This window comes from Colius striatus, chromosome 9 (genome assembly GCF_028858725.1).
Source record: "Colius striatus isolate bColStr4 chromosome 9, bColStr4.1.hap1, whole genome shotgun sequence".
Taxonomy (NCBI): Eukaryota; Metazoa; Chordata; class Aves; order Coliiformes; family Coliidae; genus Colius; species Colius striatus.
The window spans coordinates 30,639,991-30,659,957 of record NC_084767.1 but is presented as its reverse complement, the minus strand read 5'-3'; the positions used below and the strand labels follow the sequence as shown (position 1 = coordinate 30,659,957).

Genomic DNA, 19,967 nt, shown 5'->3' with positions numbered 1-19,967 from the left:
GAGCTGCAGTGCATATTCCTAACCATCCCTTTGGAGCTGCTTTTCTGGGAATTGCAAAATTTATTTCCATTCTGCCTTTGAAATGTGTAGAGTATGTTGAGAAGACACTGGGCAAGGGTGATCCAGAAGCTCGAGCACAGAGATTTTGATATAAATTTGTTACAACCAGCTAGACCACCAGCCATCAACTCCTAGTAAAGCATGAGTCTGGGAAGCTGTATGGGCAAACTCAGCATGATTGGGATTGTAGCACCTGGAGAAGACTCTTGACTCAAAGAGATGAAGCATAAAGAGAGAGAATAGAGGTGTCTGGCTGGGAGCTTTAGAGCTTTTAGTTTTCTCCTGATAGTACAGGAGATAAGCACAGAGTCAGACTAACCTACTGATACTTTCAGTGATTTTTTCATATATGGAAGCAAAGTAAAATGTCTCAAAAATGGTTTATTGTGGGGCTAGCAAGCAATACAGATATTCTTGAAATCGTGGCTATCTAACCTAAGTGCAGTGAGAACACCAGAAAAGGACCAAATGATTAAAACAGGAGCTGTTGTGGTTACCACAGTCCATTGACTTTGTAAATTTTGTGTAGTGCCTTCCCACCTGAAAAATTTATATTGCTTAGGAGATCGAGGTAGTCTCTGAAGTGACATTCAGATAATGTTAGTGACCTTCTAACCCATGTTAGCACAGTTCCTTGAACTCCAGAAGTTGCTAATCTCGCTAATACAAATAGGAACTTGCAGCTTAATATTTCTCAGTTCTGTCAGTAGTAAGGAGTGGGCTTCAGTGATTAGCCTCCCTGGAGCCTTGCTACATTCTTACAGACACTCTTGGTATTAAACCTAAACTATTGGTAATATGAAAACTATGTAACATGCATGAGAAAAAGAAAAATCATACTCCTGTTTGTTCAAAGAGGAATCTAGAAACTAGATTTTTTTCTTACTTTTTTTTTAGTTGCGATATAAAAGCAAGTGCAAATCAGCAAGTGCAGCAAAGAAAAAAAAAAGGACAAGCAGTTACCTTAGAAAATGAGCACTCACTAGTCCTCAAGATAAAAAACAGCAGAAAATATTAGGAAAATAACTCTTTCTGAGATATCCAGATTTATCAAAGCATTTATCTCTACAGCATAGAGAAAACAAGCCTCTGTGTGTGTCAGTGCTGGATGAGTCCACATGCCAGTGTGTATGTTTATGTAAGGAGAGAAAACACACCTTAAGGAGATGTAAAGAATGATATTATCTATGGTACTGACCACAGGAAAAAGAGAGAGAGACAAATGTCTTTTTTAATCAAGACTGCTGCATACTTGAACATTTAATGACAACATGCACATTGACTATTATTTTTTAGTAGAAATTAAGAACTGCACTGTGCCTTTAGTGGATGTTCTTTTCTAAGTCAGTTACTTCTTATCAGCATGCTTAATCTTTCAAATACTTTAATGGCTTAAGCAGCAATTTTATTCAGCTTGTGATGTGGAACTGTGTCAAAGCCCTGGTCAAACCACAACTGCTGGACAATTATAAATAAAAACATTAAAAGGAGAAAAAAAAATAGGACATATGTTTTTAATTAAAAGGAATTATGAGGGAAGTGATTTGCAGAATAACAAAACAAAGACATTGTAGCACTTTCTGTAAAGAATGTATTCTCACCCTCCTGAACTGGAGCAGTTGGCACATTCCTGGTCAGTAAGGAGTACCGGGCTGTCATGAGGAGTCTTCTGCCCACATATCCTGTTGTCGTTTGTATTACAGTCATTTGTTACATGTCCTATCTAATGTCTTAACCACTGGAAATCTGCAGCCAAGATTGACTGTCAAAAGTTATCTCCTCAGTAAAAGGTATTTCTATATTTAAAATGTAAATGGAACAGTGAAAAACACCGGCCTGAGTGCAGCTGCACAGATGCGGGGAGGAGCTGTACAGCAGCATGAGCCTCATGGTGCTTTTGGGTCAGGATCACACATGTGGCATGAGGAGATGCTAATAGTGTGAGGACATGTCCACCCACATACCTTGGCTCTTATAAAGTGTGAAACTAAAGAGTTCCTTCATCGTTTAAGGAAAAAAAAGAACGACAGCTCAGACCCGCACTACAAACCTGACAATGCAGTAGAACAAAAATCCAGCATATGTTTTCTGAGTTTCTGCATTGCTTTGTTTGTACGTGAATTTATGGATATAAAGATGAGCAAGCTTCTACAAAAAGAGCAAACCTCTCTTTTATTTCATTTTAGAATCATCAGAATAGGTGTATTTTTTCAATTTAATATAGTCTAAGCAGCCCAAGCACTGCAAAAAAGAAGTTGCTGCAGCATAGTTCACACCTAAACCTACCAACACTTCCTTAGACTGTATTAAACCTCAGGAAGAAGTTTCTGAGACAAACCATCTACCTTATGTATCTTTGTTGTCTGTATCACTGTGCTATCTAAGCACATTACGATCTTTTAATATACTAGTTTCTATATTCTCTGTTAGTAGAAAATGGTACTAGTTCCATTTACACAGTGGGAAGCATGACAGAGGTTAAAGAATTTGTCCAGGGTGAGAAAGCAAGTTTGTTGAAAAACAGGCATTGGCGTCATGCTTGCTTTTCTAGGGCAAAAGCCCTTTTTCCTCCAACAGCTTTGTGAAGGCTGAGGACTGTTGCCTTTTCTTGAGTAAATAACAAAATCAGCCCATTCAAAGTCAGCACACTCCAACCAGAAAGCCCCTGGTAACAACCCACTTGATGGGTAACACCTGGGTTAACAGTCTTATACAGTGGATGTACAACATCAGGCAGGTGATTCGGCCCATCAGCATCTCTGGGGCTACCAACACACTTCTGCATGTCCACCAGCTTTGGTAAGTTGGACCCAAATATGCAGCACGCCTGCGTGACAGTGCTGACTGCAAATGAAAGAGAGGAATGAAAGGATGACAGAGGCTGTTTATGCAGATAACAAAATCAGACAAAGGTGGTTGATACTTAAAGTCTGCATTGGGTTAATTGTTCTATAACTGTCAGAAGGACATCCAGTGTCCTGCAGGAAAACTGCACCTATAAAGAGATATCAAAAGATGCTTATATACTTCAATACAAATATAGATAGTGCTTCTTTTAGATCTTTTAACAAACCACCTTCTTGGCACCTGCCCCTTTCATTACTTATAAATATTTTTTTGCAGTCCTCTTACACACGTATTTTTATTTTCCTCTTAGTCCTTTCGTAGTTTTGACTTAAGTGCCAGGTACAAACTTTACACAGTTGCAGACATTGGCATTGACTTTCCTGGGTTTCAAATTTAACCTATGCTGGAGATTGTCCCCTCTTCTGGACAGCACTTAGTCTTTCCTGCCAGAGATAACTAGTCCTTGGGGCTCATAGCTGTACTTCTGAGGAGAGAAATGTTTTGCCTTTGAAATGGACTAGATTGCACCACACAGCAGGCAATTTCAAAACATTTTCAAGGAAAGCATCCCCTTGAGTGTATCTCAAGGCCTTCACCAGTAAAGGAAACAAGGCAGCTTGTGATGCTATCAATACACCTCTATTATTTTGCCAAGGAACAAAGCAGTCAGGCTCGGTGGTGACACAACCTTCCTAGGCTGCAGCTTGAAGGGGTCGTTGTTTAAGTGGAGAAGAAAGAAGAAGTTTCCCTTTTAGCTCCATTATTCGGGGAATTTTTCACAGACCAATATGGAAATCTCTGTTCGCCCCACTCAGAAACACTGTCCATCAGCTCTGTGAGCAGCGCATTAAGCTGACACGGTGAATGGATTTTTCTAGAGTGAGAGAAGTGCTTTGCTACAGCGCTGTCTTTACTAATGTGTGTTCTTCTGCTTTCCATCAAACAGTCAATGAAGGCTCAGGAGAAACCAATCAAAAAGAGACATCGACCTGTGACATTTGCCAGTTTGGGGCAGAGTGTGACGAAGATGCAGAGGATGTTTGGTATGGTAATTTTTTCTATTTTAATTAATATGATATTATTTAAAGTTACCGTGGTTTAGAAAACATTACAAATATTAGATACTCAGATTTTCGCACCCAGAGATTCATCACACAGTGATTGAGATGGTTATTACTCTGAAAAAAAGATGTAAAACAGTCTGGTTTATAATTTTGGAAAATGCACATTTTAGACAAAGTATAAGAATACACTTATCCACATTGTTGCTGTTATAACTTATGTTATTCCATCTGGACTTTTACAGCTTCATACTTTGGTAAAAATACAATTGGGAAAAATAATTGACCAAAAGCTTTTCTGGTTAACAAATGTTGTTAGTATTATCGTCACGTTAATTCATGTGTGGCATTAGAAATGCTGAGAAATCTGACCCCTTTTTCCTACTTGCTGAAGTTGAAGACCTAACCCTCAAAATGTTTGAAATAATTAGGGTGTACATTTAGACATTTTTCTCAATGGAAACTGATTAGGGTTTTTTTCTTTTAATAGAACTTTCAAAATTATTCAGGCTTGGGGGCTTTTTGTTACTATTATTTTTAACCTTAAGCACATAAACTGAGGGAAATAATTTTTCTTTTTTGCCTAGAAACCATGCAAACACATATCAAGTCAGCTTTAAACTAATAATTCCATTGTGATTTTGGAGCAATAGATCAAAAAGCTGTTATTCAGAGAGCTATACTTCTAACACTGCCGTAATGCCAACACTCATGTTTCTATCTAAGTAATTAATACAAATTTAGACACACTACAAAACAATCATGCAAATGTTAGAGCTGTTGTCTGGATTATGCTTCTAAAAATGTGGGCTGATGGTGGCTAAAGGATGGATAGAGAGATTAGGCAGTGAAATGTCAATAAAGCAATATTTCGCAAACTCTAACTTGGATGGTAGGAACGGAGTGGAGAGGAGACGATGAACAAATGGTGAAGGTGATAATTGATCCTATTATTGGACAGCTGACCTCATCCAGGCAAGACCTCCATGCACCATTGGTCAGGCCAAAATTATGAACGTATTTGCTGTTTGGTGAAGGAGTTTAGGAATATGGTCATGGCCATCCATTTGTGCTCATTTTGGTTTTGTCTTGACAGGCTTTTAATAACCTCCAGTTCCAGTCTTCAAACAATGCTAATTAAACAAACTGCAGAGGCCTTGATCTGGCTCCAGTTATCAAAAGAAATTGTGATGTTAAAAACAGGAGCAAGATGGTTATAAGTTTGCAGTAATTTAATGAGATTTGTGTGGAAGAAATTGCTTAATTTTTACTTTGCTTAAGAAAATTACCCCAGGTGTTGGGCTTTTCATTGTGTCCTTGACTGGTTGTCCTTGAGAGTTTTAGAGGTGCAGTGTCGAAACAAAATCATGGTAAAATTAATATATCAAAATTCACAGTCTAGTGCTCATGTTTTCATAATTAAGTGCACTTCAAAATTGGAAGGCAGAAGAGAGGGGCAAGGCATAAAATTAGCTACAAGACAACATTATTAATCACAAGCACTGAATAGCAGTGTTTGGTTTTTTTTCCAGAAGGCGCTTGGTAAAATAGCCTGGTGCAACTTACCCCAATAACGTTCACAGTACAGCTTTCACACTAATTCCTCCCTTTTGAAACAACTTATACAGAGCAGCATAATCATAAAATCATAGAATGGTAGGGGTTGGAAGGGATCATCTAGTCCAACCCCCCTGCAGAAGCAGGTTCATCTAGATCAGGTCACATAGGAACATTACCAGGCAGGTCTTGAAGACTTCCAAGGAAGGAGACTCCACAACCCCTCTGGTCCATCACCCTCACAGTAAAATAGTTTTTTCTTACATTTAAGTGGAACTTTTTGTGTTCCAGCTTCATCCCATTACCCATTGTCCTGGTGCTAGCTACTGTAGAAAAAAGGGATGTCCCAACCTCCTGACTGCAGGAGGTAACATTCTCAATCTTTATTGACAGGTGGTCTTTTTGCAGGGGGAGATGCTTCTAGGGCAGGAAGCAGGGAAGGGAATTTATTGAGAAGATGCTATCAGACAAACTGTTAAAAGGCAGGAAAGCAGATTTCCAACCAGAAGTACAAAGACCATGTAAAGCCTGTTAAAGGTCTGCTTTGAAGTAAACAGCTTCATATGCCATAACAGAGCCCTGTTTTCCTATCCCTGCCCCCGATTAGTCTGGATAAATGTCCTTCTAAGAAATGAGCCTTCTGAGTGTCAGCTCTTTGTTGGTCTTATTTCTAGAATAAAAGCAGTCTATGTATGGGGAACCTAGATACCTTTTTCAGATGTATGTTAATTGAATGTCCATGTTTGGCATCAGATAGATGCATATTTTCCCACTCTGTCTGCCAAAATTTGGTATGCAGAAAACATCCTTGGATTAAATGGGAAAATGAAACTTCAGTTTATTATTTGATCATTGTTTTCATGTGGATCAAATTTCAGTTGTAAGCAGGGCTCTTTTAGCTGTCTCATCTGACTTCTCTGGAGACATTCAAAACCTACCGGGACGAGTTCCTGTGTGACCTACTCTATGAGGTCCTGCTGTGGCAGGTTGAACTAGATGATCTTTGAAGGTTCCTTCCAGTCCTTCAGATTCTGTGATTCTGTGGCTAGTGACATTTGTAAAATGGGGTCAGTGGGTCCCAGCAGCCCCAGGACCTCTCGTTACAGTGTGACAAGCCCAGCATCAGCAATGTCTCATATCAGTCAGAAACAGTTTGAGGGTGCAGAATCAGAGCCTGATCCATTCCAGGTGAGAGAGATGCAAGTTGGTAGCACAGCCATACTATAGAGTGCTGGCTGTTCGCCTAATATTTCTGGGGTGCCAGAGTAGATCAGAGAAGAGAGCACAGGTGTGATAGCAGATGTGGTTGGGCTGCTGGTGGTTTAAAGCAACAATTAACATTATTCTGCATTGCCACCGTCTGTTATTTTGCAATCCCTTATCTCCAACTTAACTCTTTCTTTTTTTTTTTTATAATTTTATTTGGTTATTCATTGATAATAGTCACTCTGCTAAATTGTGCTATTTTTACTGTGTCACCATTACTTTTTAAATCTCCTTATCTGCCTAAAACCAATCTAACTAATTAACTAATTGTTAAACTTCTGGGATTCTGATAGAGGGTTTGTCACATAGAAGACTACTCGAAGGGGTAAGATACATATGTGAACATTTTCTGGAAAGTATGAAGAAAAGGCAGAAAAGAACCCACTATAACAGGTTTTGCCCAGCATGGTAAAGCATACATGTATTATTATTCTATTCTGCAGCCTAATATCACAAGAGTGAATGCAATTTGGTGTTCCATTAGTGAATCTCTTAATCTAGGTTAAAAACAAAGACTGTTCAGTGGAAAGTCTTTAACATTGTACTACTTTAATATATGAAAGCTTCTTGTCACTAAGAGGATCGTTTATTACTGGCATTATTCCCACCTTTAATGCATTTTGCACCAGTGGACTTCATGAATATTTAAAGCAGGGCAATGGCTATGCTCTTTAGATCTGGATTGCAATCTATTGGTAAATAAGACATTTGATGTTGCTTACTTTGGGTTTTATTTCGCTAAGGAATATTTGATTTTGTAAGAGAGGGCTACTCAACATAACACCCTGAGAGATATACTTAAAAGGAAATGAAGAATGAAGCATAATAATCTGAACCATGGTATATTTCTGAGGTCTTCCAAAATGCATCTATGAAATGCTCACTGTATATAAATAGTACTAACCAAATGGAGTGCCTGCTCATCCGCTAAAATGGCTTAGTGTCAGTGTATAACCACGTCAGAAACCTGGTTTCCAGTATTAATCTCCTCCTTGTAGGCCACTGAGAAAATAAGAGCAACTCTCTACACTGGACAAGCCATGGTTTGTATAGATACCAGGCAGCTATTTCAGAAATCCACAGTATGTCCAAGTCAGTGGAAGCAGACAAATAATATGAAAAACCCTGTTGTTGAATTTCCTATTGGAAAACATAGGGAAGAGAGGACAGGAATATTTTCTTAAAACAAGATTAAAGCCTGAAAATCTCTGACTTGTAGAGTTAATCAAAATGATGAATTGGAGTTAAATATACCTGCATTTCCTTTGAATTTCAATATCAGCAGGTCAGCCAGCAGCAGTCTCAAAGTGCAACATTGCCAAGAACAAGATACAGTTCACTAGCTGTAAGACAGACACCCAGAGTTGTATGACGTGCTTGGGAGAGTGCTTTCCCTGCAGCATCATAGTGTCCAAGGAGGTGAAGGAGCCATCTCTGAAGTTTACTGCCTTTCTTTTCTTCCCTTCTGAAGACTGCAGGTGGAGGAGAGAGGCAGTCAGAGATGCCTGACCTTGAAAGGACCGCTTAGGGTTTGCACCAGTGATTAAAAGGGGCATAAATGTCTTTGCTGCTTCCCACAACTTGTCCTCACACATCTGTCATGGTTTAGGCCCAACTAGGAACAAAGGACCATGATCAGCCATAAATACTGAGGGCTTTTAGAACACCTTGAGGATAGGGAAGGCTCAATTGCCACGTGTGGTCCTAGACAAAACAGATAAGACTACTGAACTTGGGGAAGAAAAACAACAAAAAAAAATTTAATCCACTAACAACCAAAACCATAACAAACAGAAAACACGACAGCGTGGTACAATGATGAAGAGCACAACCAGCCCTTTAAGACCACCTTTCCTCACTGCCCTCCTCTCTTCCTAGGCTCAGAGCCCTGATTCCAATGTCTTTGCCTCCTCCTCCCCTTAACAGCTCAGGGGAATGGGGGCTTCAGTCAGTCTTTTCCTGATGACTCCTGCTGCTTGTCTGTCCTCAGGGTAGGTGGGCTCCTCACTGGTCATCCCTGCTCCAGCACAGGGTCCCTCACACACCAGGCATGGGCCTGCATGGGCCACGCCAACATGCGTTCGTGCCAAGGGCTGCAGCTTCTCTCCAGCTCCTGGTGTGTGTCTCTGGGGCCCACAGGCTCTCCAGCACAGCCTGCGCCTTGGCTGCCTCCTCACACAGTCTCCTGCCTGTCCAGGCACACTCACATGGAGCTGCTGGTGGCTCTCGGTCCTGCCATTGCCCTCCATGGGTTGCAGGGGCACAGCTGCGTTCTCACGACAGGTTGCAGAGGTGTCTCTGATCCGGTGCTCCTCCTTCCTTCCTCCTTCTCTGACTGTGGGATCCGCATGGTCACCTCCATCTTCCTGTTCTTCTGGCTCAGATTTCCTGTCTTAAATAATGATCACAGAGGTGCCAGATTGGCCCAGACAGCCTGGAGGTGAGTCCCCCTCAGAGCCAGGGGATGTTTCAAGAACTGCTTACTAGGACCACCTCTGCAGCCCCTTCACCCTGTTACCACACAAAATGCTGCTCCACACAAACCCATGACAAAACCCCGAGGATGACTCCTTGGCCGACCATAGGGTTTTGTGCTCTACCATAGGAACTGTGCTCATGGTAGGCAACTTTCCTTCCTCTTCATGAGCCTGCCCCATACTCTAGAGGCATTTCGTGTTTCTTCTAAGTGGACAAGGATGCCACCAAGCAGGTTCAGAAGAAGGTGCAGAAGCCATTCTGTGGAGACACTGTGTCTCTGATGACCCAAAGCTGGGAGCTTTGGAGGAAAGCATATAGGCCTGAATAGGCCTTGGTCACTAAGTGCAGGATGGAGCATTGGTCTCAGGCATGCTGTGCAGCTGGGTGTTATTCCCAAGTTAGGTAGTGATGTTTCACCATAATTAAAGCAGGTTGCTTGTGTCCCATGCTTCTTTCCATGTGGCTGGGACAACAAACTCCACTTACCCACAGCAGACAGACACACAAAATATGTTAAGGAGATGAACTGTTTCACTCCTTTGTTTCATATTTTACTGTTAATCACTAATATATATATAAATAAATGCTCCTATAAGGCAAGTGAACAGTCTGAAACACAGGAGGATAGCAAAACTGCATTCTCATGCAAATAAGCGGCTCTGTACATGAGAGACATTTGCGCAAATCATGCAGCTGCCATCTGCAGCAACCCCTACAATCAATATTGCTCTAGCAATCAATATTTATCTTTATTATTATATAGAAAGAAAACATATAAAAGAAACTAATGATTTGGCCAGCTTCTCAATCCACACAGCAATTAGGTCAGTCAGCTTTGGGTCCCTTCCCCCTTCCATTGGTTGCTCTCGAACAGAGCATCTGCAAACAAGATACTATACTACTATGAAGTACTAAAAGGTAGTTTGAAAGCTCACATATATTACACAGGTATTGGCTGCTTCATGTTCAGCAGTGTGTATAATAACTATGTGTGACCTACTTGTTCCAGATGCAGAAAAAATGAGCTTCTTTACCATCTGTGATGTCCTGTGCATTTTACAGAAGATACAGTACCGTTTTCTACTGCTTTCTTTTCTCTTTTAGAGAAGCAGTAGATTCTTTGTTCATGGCTACATATAACACTTAAACATACTCATTGGTTCAAATAAACATGGATATGGTATGAAAGGATTAAAAAACCCACGATCCTGCAAAGACTTACATTTCTAAGGCATGAACTGAAGCTACTGCTGCATAAATCTTCATGTGGATCTTAGTGGTCATGTCTAATAACAGACCAGGCAAGAGTTTACAGAGGAAACTGAAGGCACTGCAGCACACACTCTGCATTGCACACCAGGAGATGACAAAGAAGCTTACACCCTCTTACACCTGTGGCACTTAGCCCCAGCCTAATATCAGAAGTATTTCCAGTGCCTGACCAGAAATTAGCCCAATTCTGGCTCTGTTAACTGTTAATGTTTCCTTTGTGTGTGTTCTATGGTTAAAGATTTTGAAAGAAAATAAAGCAGCTGCCTTCCAGTATAATTGTTGAGACACCATGTTGAGACAGTTGTAGATATACCATGCAGTGGGTTCAGTCAGCAATACTGTGGCCTAAGCAACTTGAAAGGGGTCAGTGAAGGATTTCCAATGAAAGGCAAAACATCAGGAATGTTAGAAAAAGCAAGATGACACCTGTCTATATGGTCTATTTGAATTCTTAAACCTGCCCTGAGAATGAGCCAGATTAGCAGCTTTTATAGGAGGCTGTTTGGCCAGATATGGTGCCTGAGGCATGAGAGCTGAACAGAGAATCTGGCTATGCTCCTTTATGTGGGCTGTGGAAAGAAATGCCACATTGACTGGAACAAAAGTGAGAAAATAGCAAAATACAAAATTGTAGCTTGAATTACTGTCAACAGCACAAGCAAGAACAAAGTTGCAACTGTTCAAGCTTAGGTGAAAGCTTAAAGCTTATTAGCAACCAGTGTCTAGACATCATGTGTCAGAATATAAGGTCGCCAGATAAGCATTGCATGAACACCACAGTTCCTATCCGGTTTCTCACTGGCAAGCTACTAAGATACTGTAGGACTCTTTTCAGTGGGAAGTTTCAACTTAAAACTAGCCCAGGTGGAAAAGTGACCAACGATAGCCAGAGAAAGATTCCCACTGACTTCTAAAAGACTGTAAATCAAGGCAAAAATACATAGTTTTCCTCTTTCTCGGCAACGAGTCTGCAGAAAGAGCAAGAGAAGAGAAGAGATGGGAAAGAAGTTGTTAGCTTTAACTTCAGAGGATGTTTCTCTAAGAGCAGGTTAGGATCCAGTCTTTTTGAGGAGTAGGAGGCAGGAATCACAGAATGAGCATGATGTATTTCTAAACTAAGTGTACTACTAGTGGCTTAGCTAGAAGGTTAATGCTTGGACAAGTTTGGCTTGTTTGACCATCCGATGAAATGTTTTACTCTACATACATTTTATTTTATTTTAGTTAAAAACAGCCATTTTTCCCAGTCAGGTGAGTTACACAAAATTACCTTATTGTCTTTGCATCCTTCATCCTGTGTCAAAATAGCCTGTTTAATTTTGAAGTGAAACTGATTCCTAACTCTATGAAGGTGATGATTTGGAGAATTTGACCCTTCCATCCATTGAGTCAACACAATTCTTCAAAGGCTTATGTTCATTTGACAAAGTCCTGCATTCCCAGATTCTCTGGATTTATTTTCTTCATAACATTCTTAAAAAAAAAAAAAATCTAGTTTTAACATAAGCCAAGATTGTATAGAGTTCCTTATACTTCATAGTGTTTTATTACCATTACACTTTGGAACACTCTGGTAAATAATTCAGCCTACACAAAGAAATTGGCTATATTTTCTCTATACATCAAGGAAGTCTGTTATGTAGACTGTATATCATAGCTCTAAATGTTCTCAGATAAATGCAAACCCATTTTGTGTTCCATCTATGCTACTCACCCAAGTAGGTCTTTTAGGGACCCTATACGTCACATCCATCTCTTATCCAAAAACTAGAATCCCTAATGTTTGGTTTTGTAATAAAAAATATTATTTTTTATCTTTTGCAATAATAGCAAAACTCACTGTGTGTCCAGGGGATAATCATAGAATCATAGAATAGTAGTGGTTGGAAGGAACCTTTAGAGATCATCTAGTCCAACCTCCCTGCAGAAGCAGGTTCACCTAGATCAGGTCACATAGGAACATGTCCAGGCGGGTCTTGTAGACCTCCCATGAAGGAGACTACACAACCCCTCTGGGCAGCCTGTGCCACTGCTCCCTCACCCTCACAGTGAAACAGTTTTTTCTTATATTTAAGTGGATTTTTTTGTGTTCCAGCTTCATCCCATTACCCCTTGTCCTGTTGCTAGGTACAACAGAAAAAAGGGATGTCCTGACCTCCTGACATCCACCATTTATATACTTATAAATATTAATGAGATCCCCCCTCAGTCGTCTCATCTCTTGACTAAACAGCCCCAGTTCCCACAGCCTTTCCTCATAAGGAAAATGTTCCAGTCCCCTGATCATCTTGATGGCCCTGCTCTGGACTCTCTCCAGCAGTTCCCTGTCCCTCTTGAGCTGAGGAGCCCAAAACTGGACACAGGACTCCAGATGAGGCCTCAGCAGGGCAGAGTAGAGGGGGAGAAGAACCTCCCTTGACCTACTGACCACACTCTTCTTGATGCATCCCAGGATGCCATTGGCCTTCTTGGCCACGAGGGCACATTGCTGGCTCATGGTTAGTTTATTATCAATCCAGACTCCCAGGTCTCTCTCTGCAGAGCTGCTCTTCAGCAGTTCAACCCCCAGCCTGTACTGCTGCATGGGGTCGTTGCTCCTCAGCTGCAGGACTGCACTTGCCCTTGATGAACCTCATGAGGTTCCTCTCTGCCCAACTCTCAAGCTGGTTGAGATCCCGCTGAATCTCAAATCAGAAGACATAGCCTCTGGGGAATCAGCCAGTCCTCCCAGTTTGGTGTCATCAGGGAACTTGCTGAGGGTACACTCTGTCCCCTCATCCAGGTCGTTGATGAAGATGTTGAACAAGACCAGCCCCAGAACCAATCCCTGTGGAACTCCACTGGCCACAGGCCTCCAACTCGATTCAGTGCCATTGATCACCACCCTCTGGGCTCTGTCATTCAGCCAGCTCTCAATCCACCTCGCTGTCCACTCATGCAACCCACACTGCCTGAGCTTTCTGATGAGGATGTTATGGGAGACAGTGTCAAAAGCCTTGCTGAAGTCAAGATAGATGACATCTGCTGCTCTCCCGTCATCTAGCTAGCCACTTATGCCCTTGTAGAAGGCTATCAGGTTTTTCAAACAGGATTTCCCCTTGGTGAATCCATGTTGACTCCCCTTGATAACCATCTTTTCCTTCATATGTTTAGTGGTAACGTTCAGGATGAATTTTTCCATCACCTTTCCAGGGATGGAGGTGAGCCTGCCCAGCCTGTAGTTTCCTGGGTTGACCTTCCTGCCCTTTTTGAAGACTGGAGTGACATTGGCCTTCCTCCAGTCCTCAGGCACCTCACCTGTCCTCCATGATTGTTCAAAAATGATGGAGAGAGGTTTAGCAATCACATCAGCCAGCTCCCTCAGCACTCTAGGATGCATCCCAACACTCTAGGATGCATCCCAGCACTCTATACCCTACATAGTCATAAAGATTATAGATTTTTTTTGTCTTGTACTTCTCCTTTGAGATGCTTGGATTTCAGTTTCAGAAGGGGAACTTCCAGCTTATGTAAATCAATGAAAGTTACCCCACTGACTTCAGTAAAACGTATCTTCTCTCTTAGTATCCTAACCATGGAGTAACTTCTCAGTTAGCCTTTCGGTGGCAGAAGGGAGAACAGACTCTGTAAGAGTGTAAATGTGCAGTCATTCAGAGTGCAAAGGAAGAACTTGGAAATTGTGATGATAAAGGCAGAATTTGGCTTACTCTCTGCTTCAGTTACTTCAGAGGAAATACTGGTTTGTGAAAAGCCAACAATAACTTCTACGATTTTGGGGGATTGTCTTGTGTTATCATAGTGCCATGTTCCTATAGGAGCAAGCCACAAAGTCATCTGAAATTTAAAGGAATGAAGGGTTTCAAAACATGTAGAACTGTAATTTGTCTTCAGTTATTAGTCTGTCAATATTGAATTTTACAAAAAAAAACCCAAAAAAACAACAAAAAAAAAAAAGAAAATCCAACCCACAAAAACAGCAGTAGCCAAATTTTCCTCATAGGTTTCCATGGCCAAGATGCCTACCCCTACTTTCAACGTGTGGATGGGAGGCATGGAGACTTAGAGGAGTGAGCGGTCAAGGCAGAGAGGGCTGAAGGGATCAGTTGGCAAAAAACAGAGGACTGTGGAAGCAGGGGGAAGACCTAAATCTGACTTGCATCTAGTCTACTTCTCTGTTTGCTGGAGAATGGGGAGAAGCTGCAGCAGCTGCTCCGGGAGCTTGAGGAGGATGTTAGGGACACTACCCGAAGGCAACAGGGATGTCCTACTCACTTGCCTTCCCTCTGCCTTGCCTAGAGGCTGGAATGGCATACTTAGCATGGAGCAGATGAAATAACATGTATATGGCGAGGACAGCTGGATGATGTGTGGGACAGCAGCTCAGCGGGCATCAAGGTGTTGCGGCTGTGGACTGCGTTTACGCCAGTTTGTTTTAAGTGTGGGCATGTGTGAGACAGCCACAGTGTCTCTGTTTTCAGGAAATGACTATCTACAGTATATATACATGACATCATGGCAGAGAGCAACCATTTTATGTGCCAAATTTAACAGGGGATCAAGTGAAATCAGGGTTTGGATTTTTTTTACTCCTCTGCTTCCACCTTTGATTGTGGTTTTCAGCCCTAGGTAGGAAAATGTAGCAGCCTTCTGAGTGCACACCTTTGTTTCCTTTCAAAAGAATGGTTTTCACGGTCTGTTTTGTGCTTCTGTGCTCTCTTGTGCTGTAGTACAGGGTGTTGTAAAGATCACACCCAGCCCCTGCTGCTTTGTGGGAGGTTCACAAAAGGATCCCTTCTGGCTCAGCAAAGGCAGAGCTGTGCGCAGGTAATCCAAGCTGAAGCCACCGCTTGGTTGTGTAACCCTGTGGCTGGGAAAGCCTGGACTCACCAGGCTGTGAAAGTGCACATAAGGGATAATATGATAATGCACATCAGATATTAATGTGCATTGACACATAATCATCTGCATACATCAGGGCATTACATCATGAAAAAGAGAGTACGGAGACCGTGGAGAGCAACACGCTTTTGCACCGTTTTTTCCCTATTTTCTTTTACCTTCCTTGTTATTTAAAAAAAAAGCTTTGCTCCATCCTTGGCCCCCCATTTTGCCAGAGTCATACTCTCATACTAAACTGAGCAGTGCCTTCATGACGTCCTATTTAGTCATAATAAAGAGCCGATTGGCCTAATGCGCAATCAAGGAAAGTATGACATTTTATTGCTTCGGTTTTATGATACTGTGATCTGAGTAAGATTTAGAGCCTTACAGTGCCTTCAGGGGACAGGAGATCACCAACAATGAACTGTATTTATACCTTTTCAAATTTTCTACTAGCATTTTAACAATAAATAGACTCTGTTGTTATTGAGTTTTTATGTAAGTATGTTTACAAAAGCAAGAATACAACTTTGTAGCTCAGAATTACATGTGTTGGCTAAATAGATCAGCAGAGAGAATGACTATGTAAAGCACTAGGAAAACACTTTCCAATTTATTATCAAATGTTTTAATAGAATGCTTCATCTCTTCCATCCCACTTAATGTTAACTATTAAAGCTGCATCCATTGCAGAAGGTCGGAGGCTCCTTCACACACCCATGTTGAAACATCAAGGCCACAATTTGTTCACACATCTAAGGCATTAAAAATACATCCCATGCATTAAATATGAGCCTGGGGAAAACTCAAGAGGAGCTGATGCAGAGGGCTGACCTTGCCTCTCACAGCTCCTGTGGGGTGGCAGATGTCCATCTCTTGCCCTGGTCCATTCCCATGGGCAAGTCGCAGCTAAAAGCCAGTGTGAGATGTGCCCAGATGTACAGGCTTAATTGCTGTCTCTCAGCCTGCCAACTTTGTAACAAAGCTCTCCTATGCTGAAGAGTACAAGTGCCCCAGGGACACTCATCTCAACCAGAGCACAGTGCTTGTGGCACATCCCTTTCAGGAGATGCAGGTGGATTCCACTGATCTCTGTACCAGATCTGATGAAGATTACTCTCATCTCATTAGTTTACGGACAAGGACATATTCTTGAGATGGCACACTATTTATTCCTTCATCTTGCTTTCCCTGGCAGCAGTACTTTCCCTTGGGACTTACTCTCAAAAGCAGCCAGACACTGTGGTCATCATGAGATACCAAGAGAAGAGGCAGCATTCCCAGCCAGTAATACCTAGCTTTGGACAGCAGCTTTCCCCTACGTATTTGAATGCTCTGATGAAAAAGGAGGTTACTACTCCTTTCCTTCGTGCACGTGCAGCGATTTGCTCAGGTCCCAGACTTGTACTTATGTGCTGAAATCTCATTTCACCACTGTGCAGGATGACATGGGGTTGTCTTACCTTATTTCTATCTGTGCAGGAGGTGCAAACAATGCCTGAAGGAGCACCTGGAAGTATCCTCCTAAAATTTCATTATATAGCTAGACTGGATTGTGTTTTGTAATTTGTCAGCTTACCAAGCACAGTAGCCTGGAGTGCACAACCAATTCACATGGTGCTGCCTCAGGCAGATCTGCTTGAAAATGGGAGGCACACGTGTTTGAGCACACAGAGCAGTTTATGGTGAGACGTAGTCGATTTTGCATGTGTGGAGGGAGTCTTTACAAGAAGGAATTGTTTCATCATGGTTTCCTTCTCACTAGTTTTTGGAATGCCACTCATAAGCCTCACCTTCCCCACTGGCAGTGGACGACTCACGTGTTGCATGGGATGGGGCTGCAGCACACTGGTCTCTGCTAGCCAGAAGGCCATCATCCCTTTACTCTTACTGATAAATCTGAGTCCACTTTCTGCTTTCAGAAGTAGATTCTAGTGTTGCAAACAAAGACGTTACCAGGAATTTGCCATTGTTTCCAGCTAGTGCCACAGTTCTTCAGGAGCGGACCGAGCCTTCCTGCTTGGCAAGGTCCATGCCAGGCCCAGCAGCTGGATGGTATCCCATGCTTCCCAGCAGGCGTTGTGATATTCCCACTGCCTGTTGCAGACCGGGGTGAAACACTGCAATTCATGGGAGCAATTCTCATTATTCTGCTGGCTTCAGGATCGGAGTGAACAATATCAGCAGTCTGAGGCACACAGCGATAAAATGTTCATGAAGGACAGCCTCAAATGTTTACAGAGGGAAAGAAACAGTCAGCAAAGCTTTGTTTTAGCACAGACTATAGAGACGTGAAGGACACCAGGTGTAGGCAAACCATAAAAAGGCATTTATTTTATTCTATATGCTTTAAATAAACTTCACGCATTAAATACCTGCAGACACTTGAATTGGCTTGTGAACAGAATTTGAATTTTCTTCTCTAGTCGCACAGCTAGAGTGAGGATTTTTCCATCACTCTTGAAACCCAGTCGTCAGCCTTGTAATTCTCGAGTTTCTTTGTTTAGGTTTAAAGCATCCAGTCTAGCAAAGACTGCTTTATACAATTTAGTTTGTTTTAAATACAAATGATATTTTTAAAAGAATTAAATGAGACATTTATTTTGCCCTAAATCTGTTAGCATACAATTCAATGTACTCTTGAGGGCACTAGAGGCATCGAGAAGATAGATGAAGGTCATATTTCAGTTGATGCTTTGAGTTGTAAGAACGAAGCAAAGATGAAGTTTGTGATGTGTTTTTGTTGAAAACTTAGTAAGGACAGTTACCAGAAAAAATGGAAAGAGAATTGGGGATCAAATTGCAGTGTCTTCCACAGCAGATGAAAGTAGTTTTCATGAGCTGCAGTCTCCAAGATGAAGCCTTGAAAGCTGGTGGAGCATGGGACTAGCTCCTCACCAAGTTGGTCAGGCTGCAGGAAGGAGCCAGCTCCCAGGCAGCAGTCCCCACAGCTGTAAGGTGAGATACTTCCAGGAGCGCTCCACCAAACTATTGTGAAGCAAATTTCATGAGCCTGTGATAACAAATGTGCTCTGAAAAATCCTTATGTCTTTTTTAAGCATTGCCAGTCACTTCCTGTTATTAAGCAGTAGCAGCATGGCAGCTGCAGGGTGATTGCCCTAGCTCATGGCTCCATACTGCTGATAGACTCCCAAGGTGTGTTGCGTTTTATACAATCACAGAATGGTAGGAGTTGGAAGGGACCTCTAAAAATCATCTAGTCCAACGCCCCTGCTCAAGCAGGTCCACCTAGATCAGGTCGCACAGGAACGCGTCCAGGTGGGTTTTTTAAAACCTCCAGAGAAGGAGACTCCACACCCTTCCTGGGCAGCCTGTACCAGGACTCCCTCACCCTCACAATAAAGAAGATTTTCCTTAAGTGGAACTTTCTATCTTCCAACTTTTGTCTGTTACCCCTAGTCCTATGCAGGGAAGGACATCAATAAATATATTCACCACTTGAGTACATTTTAGCATGATGTGTGTCCAGTAAACAGTACTTTAGTCTCTTGCAGTCAAAAAAAAACCCCATAAAAAAATCACCTGATTATTCAGCACTTCCATCTGTTGTAATGCTTTGGGGTCCTTCAAATCATTTTCATTATGCACTATATAATAATAAAAATCTCTGTGCAGTATACTCATAATTCCATGCATAGTGTCTGTGACTTCTAATTGTTTGAATAACTGGATGCTATTGAAATGCCATGCAGAAACATTTCATCACCCTGAGAGAGAGTCAAGCTTTCTCCTATTATTCCTGGTGAAGATAAACATTTGAACAGTTGAAATAGGTAAAATATCCCAGGGAAGCCACTGTGTAAAGTAGACATGCTAAAGCCCCTAGTGCAGAAGTTAGACTGTAAAGGACAAAGAGGAAAAATAAATTAGATAAATAAATAAATAGCGTTGAATGGAAGGCGCTCAAAAGAAGCTGTGCTTTTTCTTCTCTTGTGATGTTAAAACTGAAGAGAAGCACTAGCAGGCCCAGGAAAGAAATATCGCATGCTATTTTTGTGCTGCCATTATAAAATATGTATTGTTTATTGTTCTGCACTGCAGCTAAAGTTTTGCAGCAGCCTCAAAAATACAGCAAAGTTTGTTTTGAAGGAGACACGCTGTGTCTCTATTCTTTAAGCCTCTTAATGATGTTCTTAAGAGTGTGGTGATAGGATTTCAATCTCCTTGCAAGCACAGGCAGGTTGTAGGGTATGATTCATAGACAGTATAAAATATTGTGTGCCTGTGTGCACACAGTTTTATATACTGTTTTATAGAGATGCATGCCTGTGTACCTCTGTTCAGCAGTATGCAAAACCAGGCAATGATGCCAGACAGTTTTATCTCCTGGCTGGAGGCATCATTGGGTGCCATCTTCTTGAGCTGTGCTCCACATGCTGCAGAGACCACTGTATAGTACCTGAGTTTGGCCAAGCTACCGAAAGCCCCTGTTGGCTCTGAGAGTGCTAGGACTCTGTACTAAAACTTATTACTCTGAAAAATGGATATAATAGTACCAAGACATTGCTTCTATTGGGCTATATG

General features: G+C 41.8%; 1 protein-coding gene across 1 annotated transcript in view; it reads left to right on the top strand.

Moving 5' to 3' along the window:
* TMEFF2 (transmembrane protein with EGF like and two follistatin like domains 2) overlaps positions 1–19,967 on the top strand; it is a 138,524-nt gene that overhangs the window by 78,737 nt on the left and 39,820 nt on the right. The window contains exon 5 of the mRNA XM_062002495.1: positions 3,854–3,950. Coding sequence (XP_061858479.1) covers positions 3,854–3,950 — 97 coding nt within the window. The remainder of the gene's footprint in view (positions 1–3,853; positions 3,951–19,967) is intronic.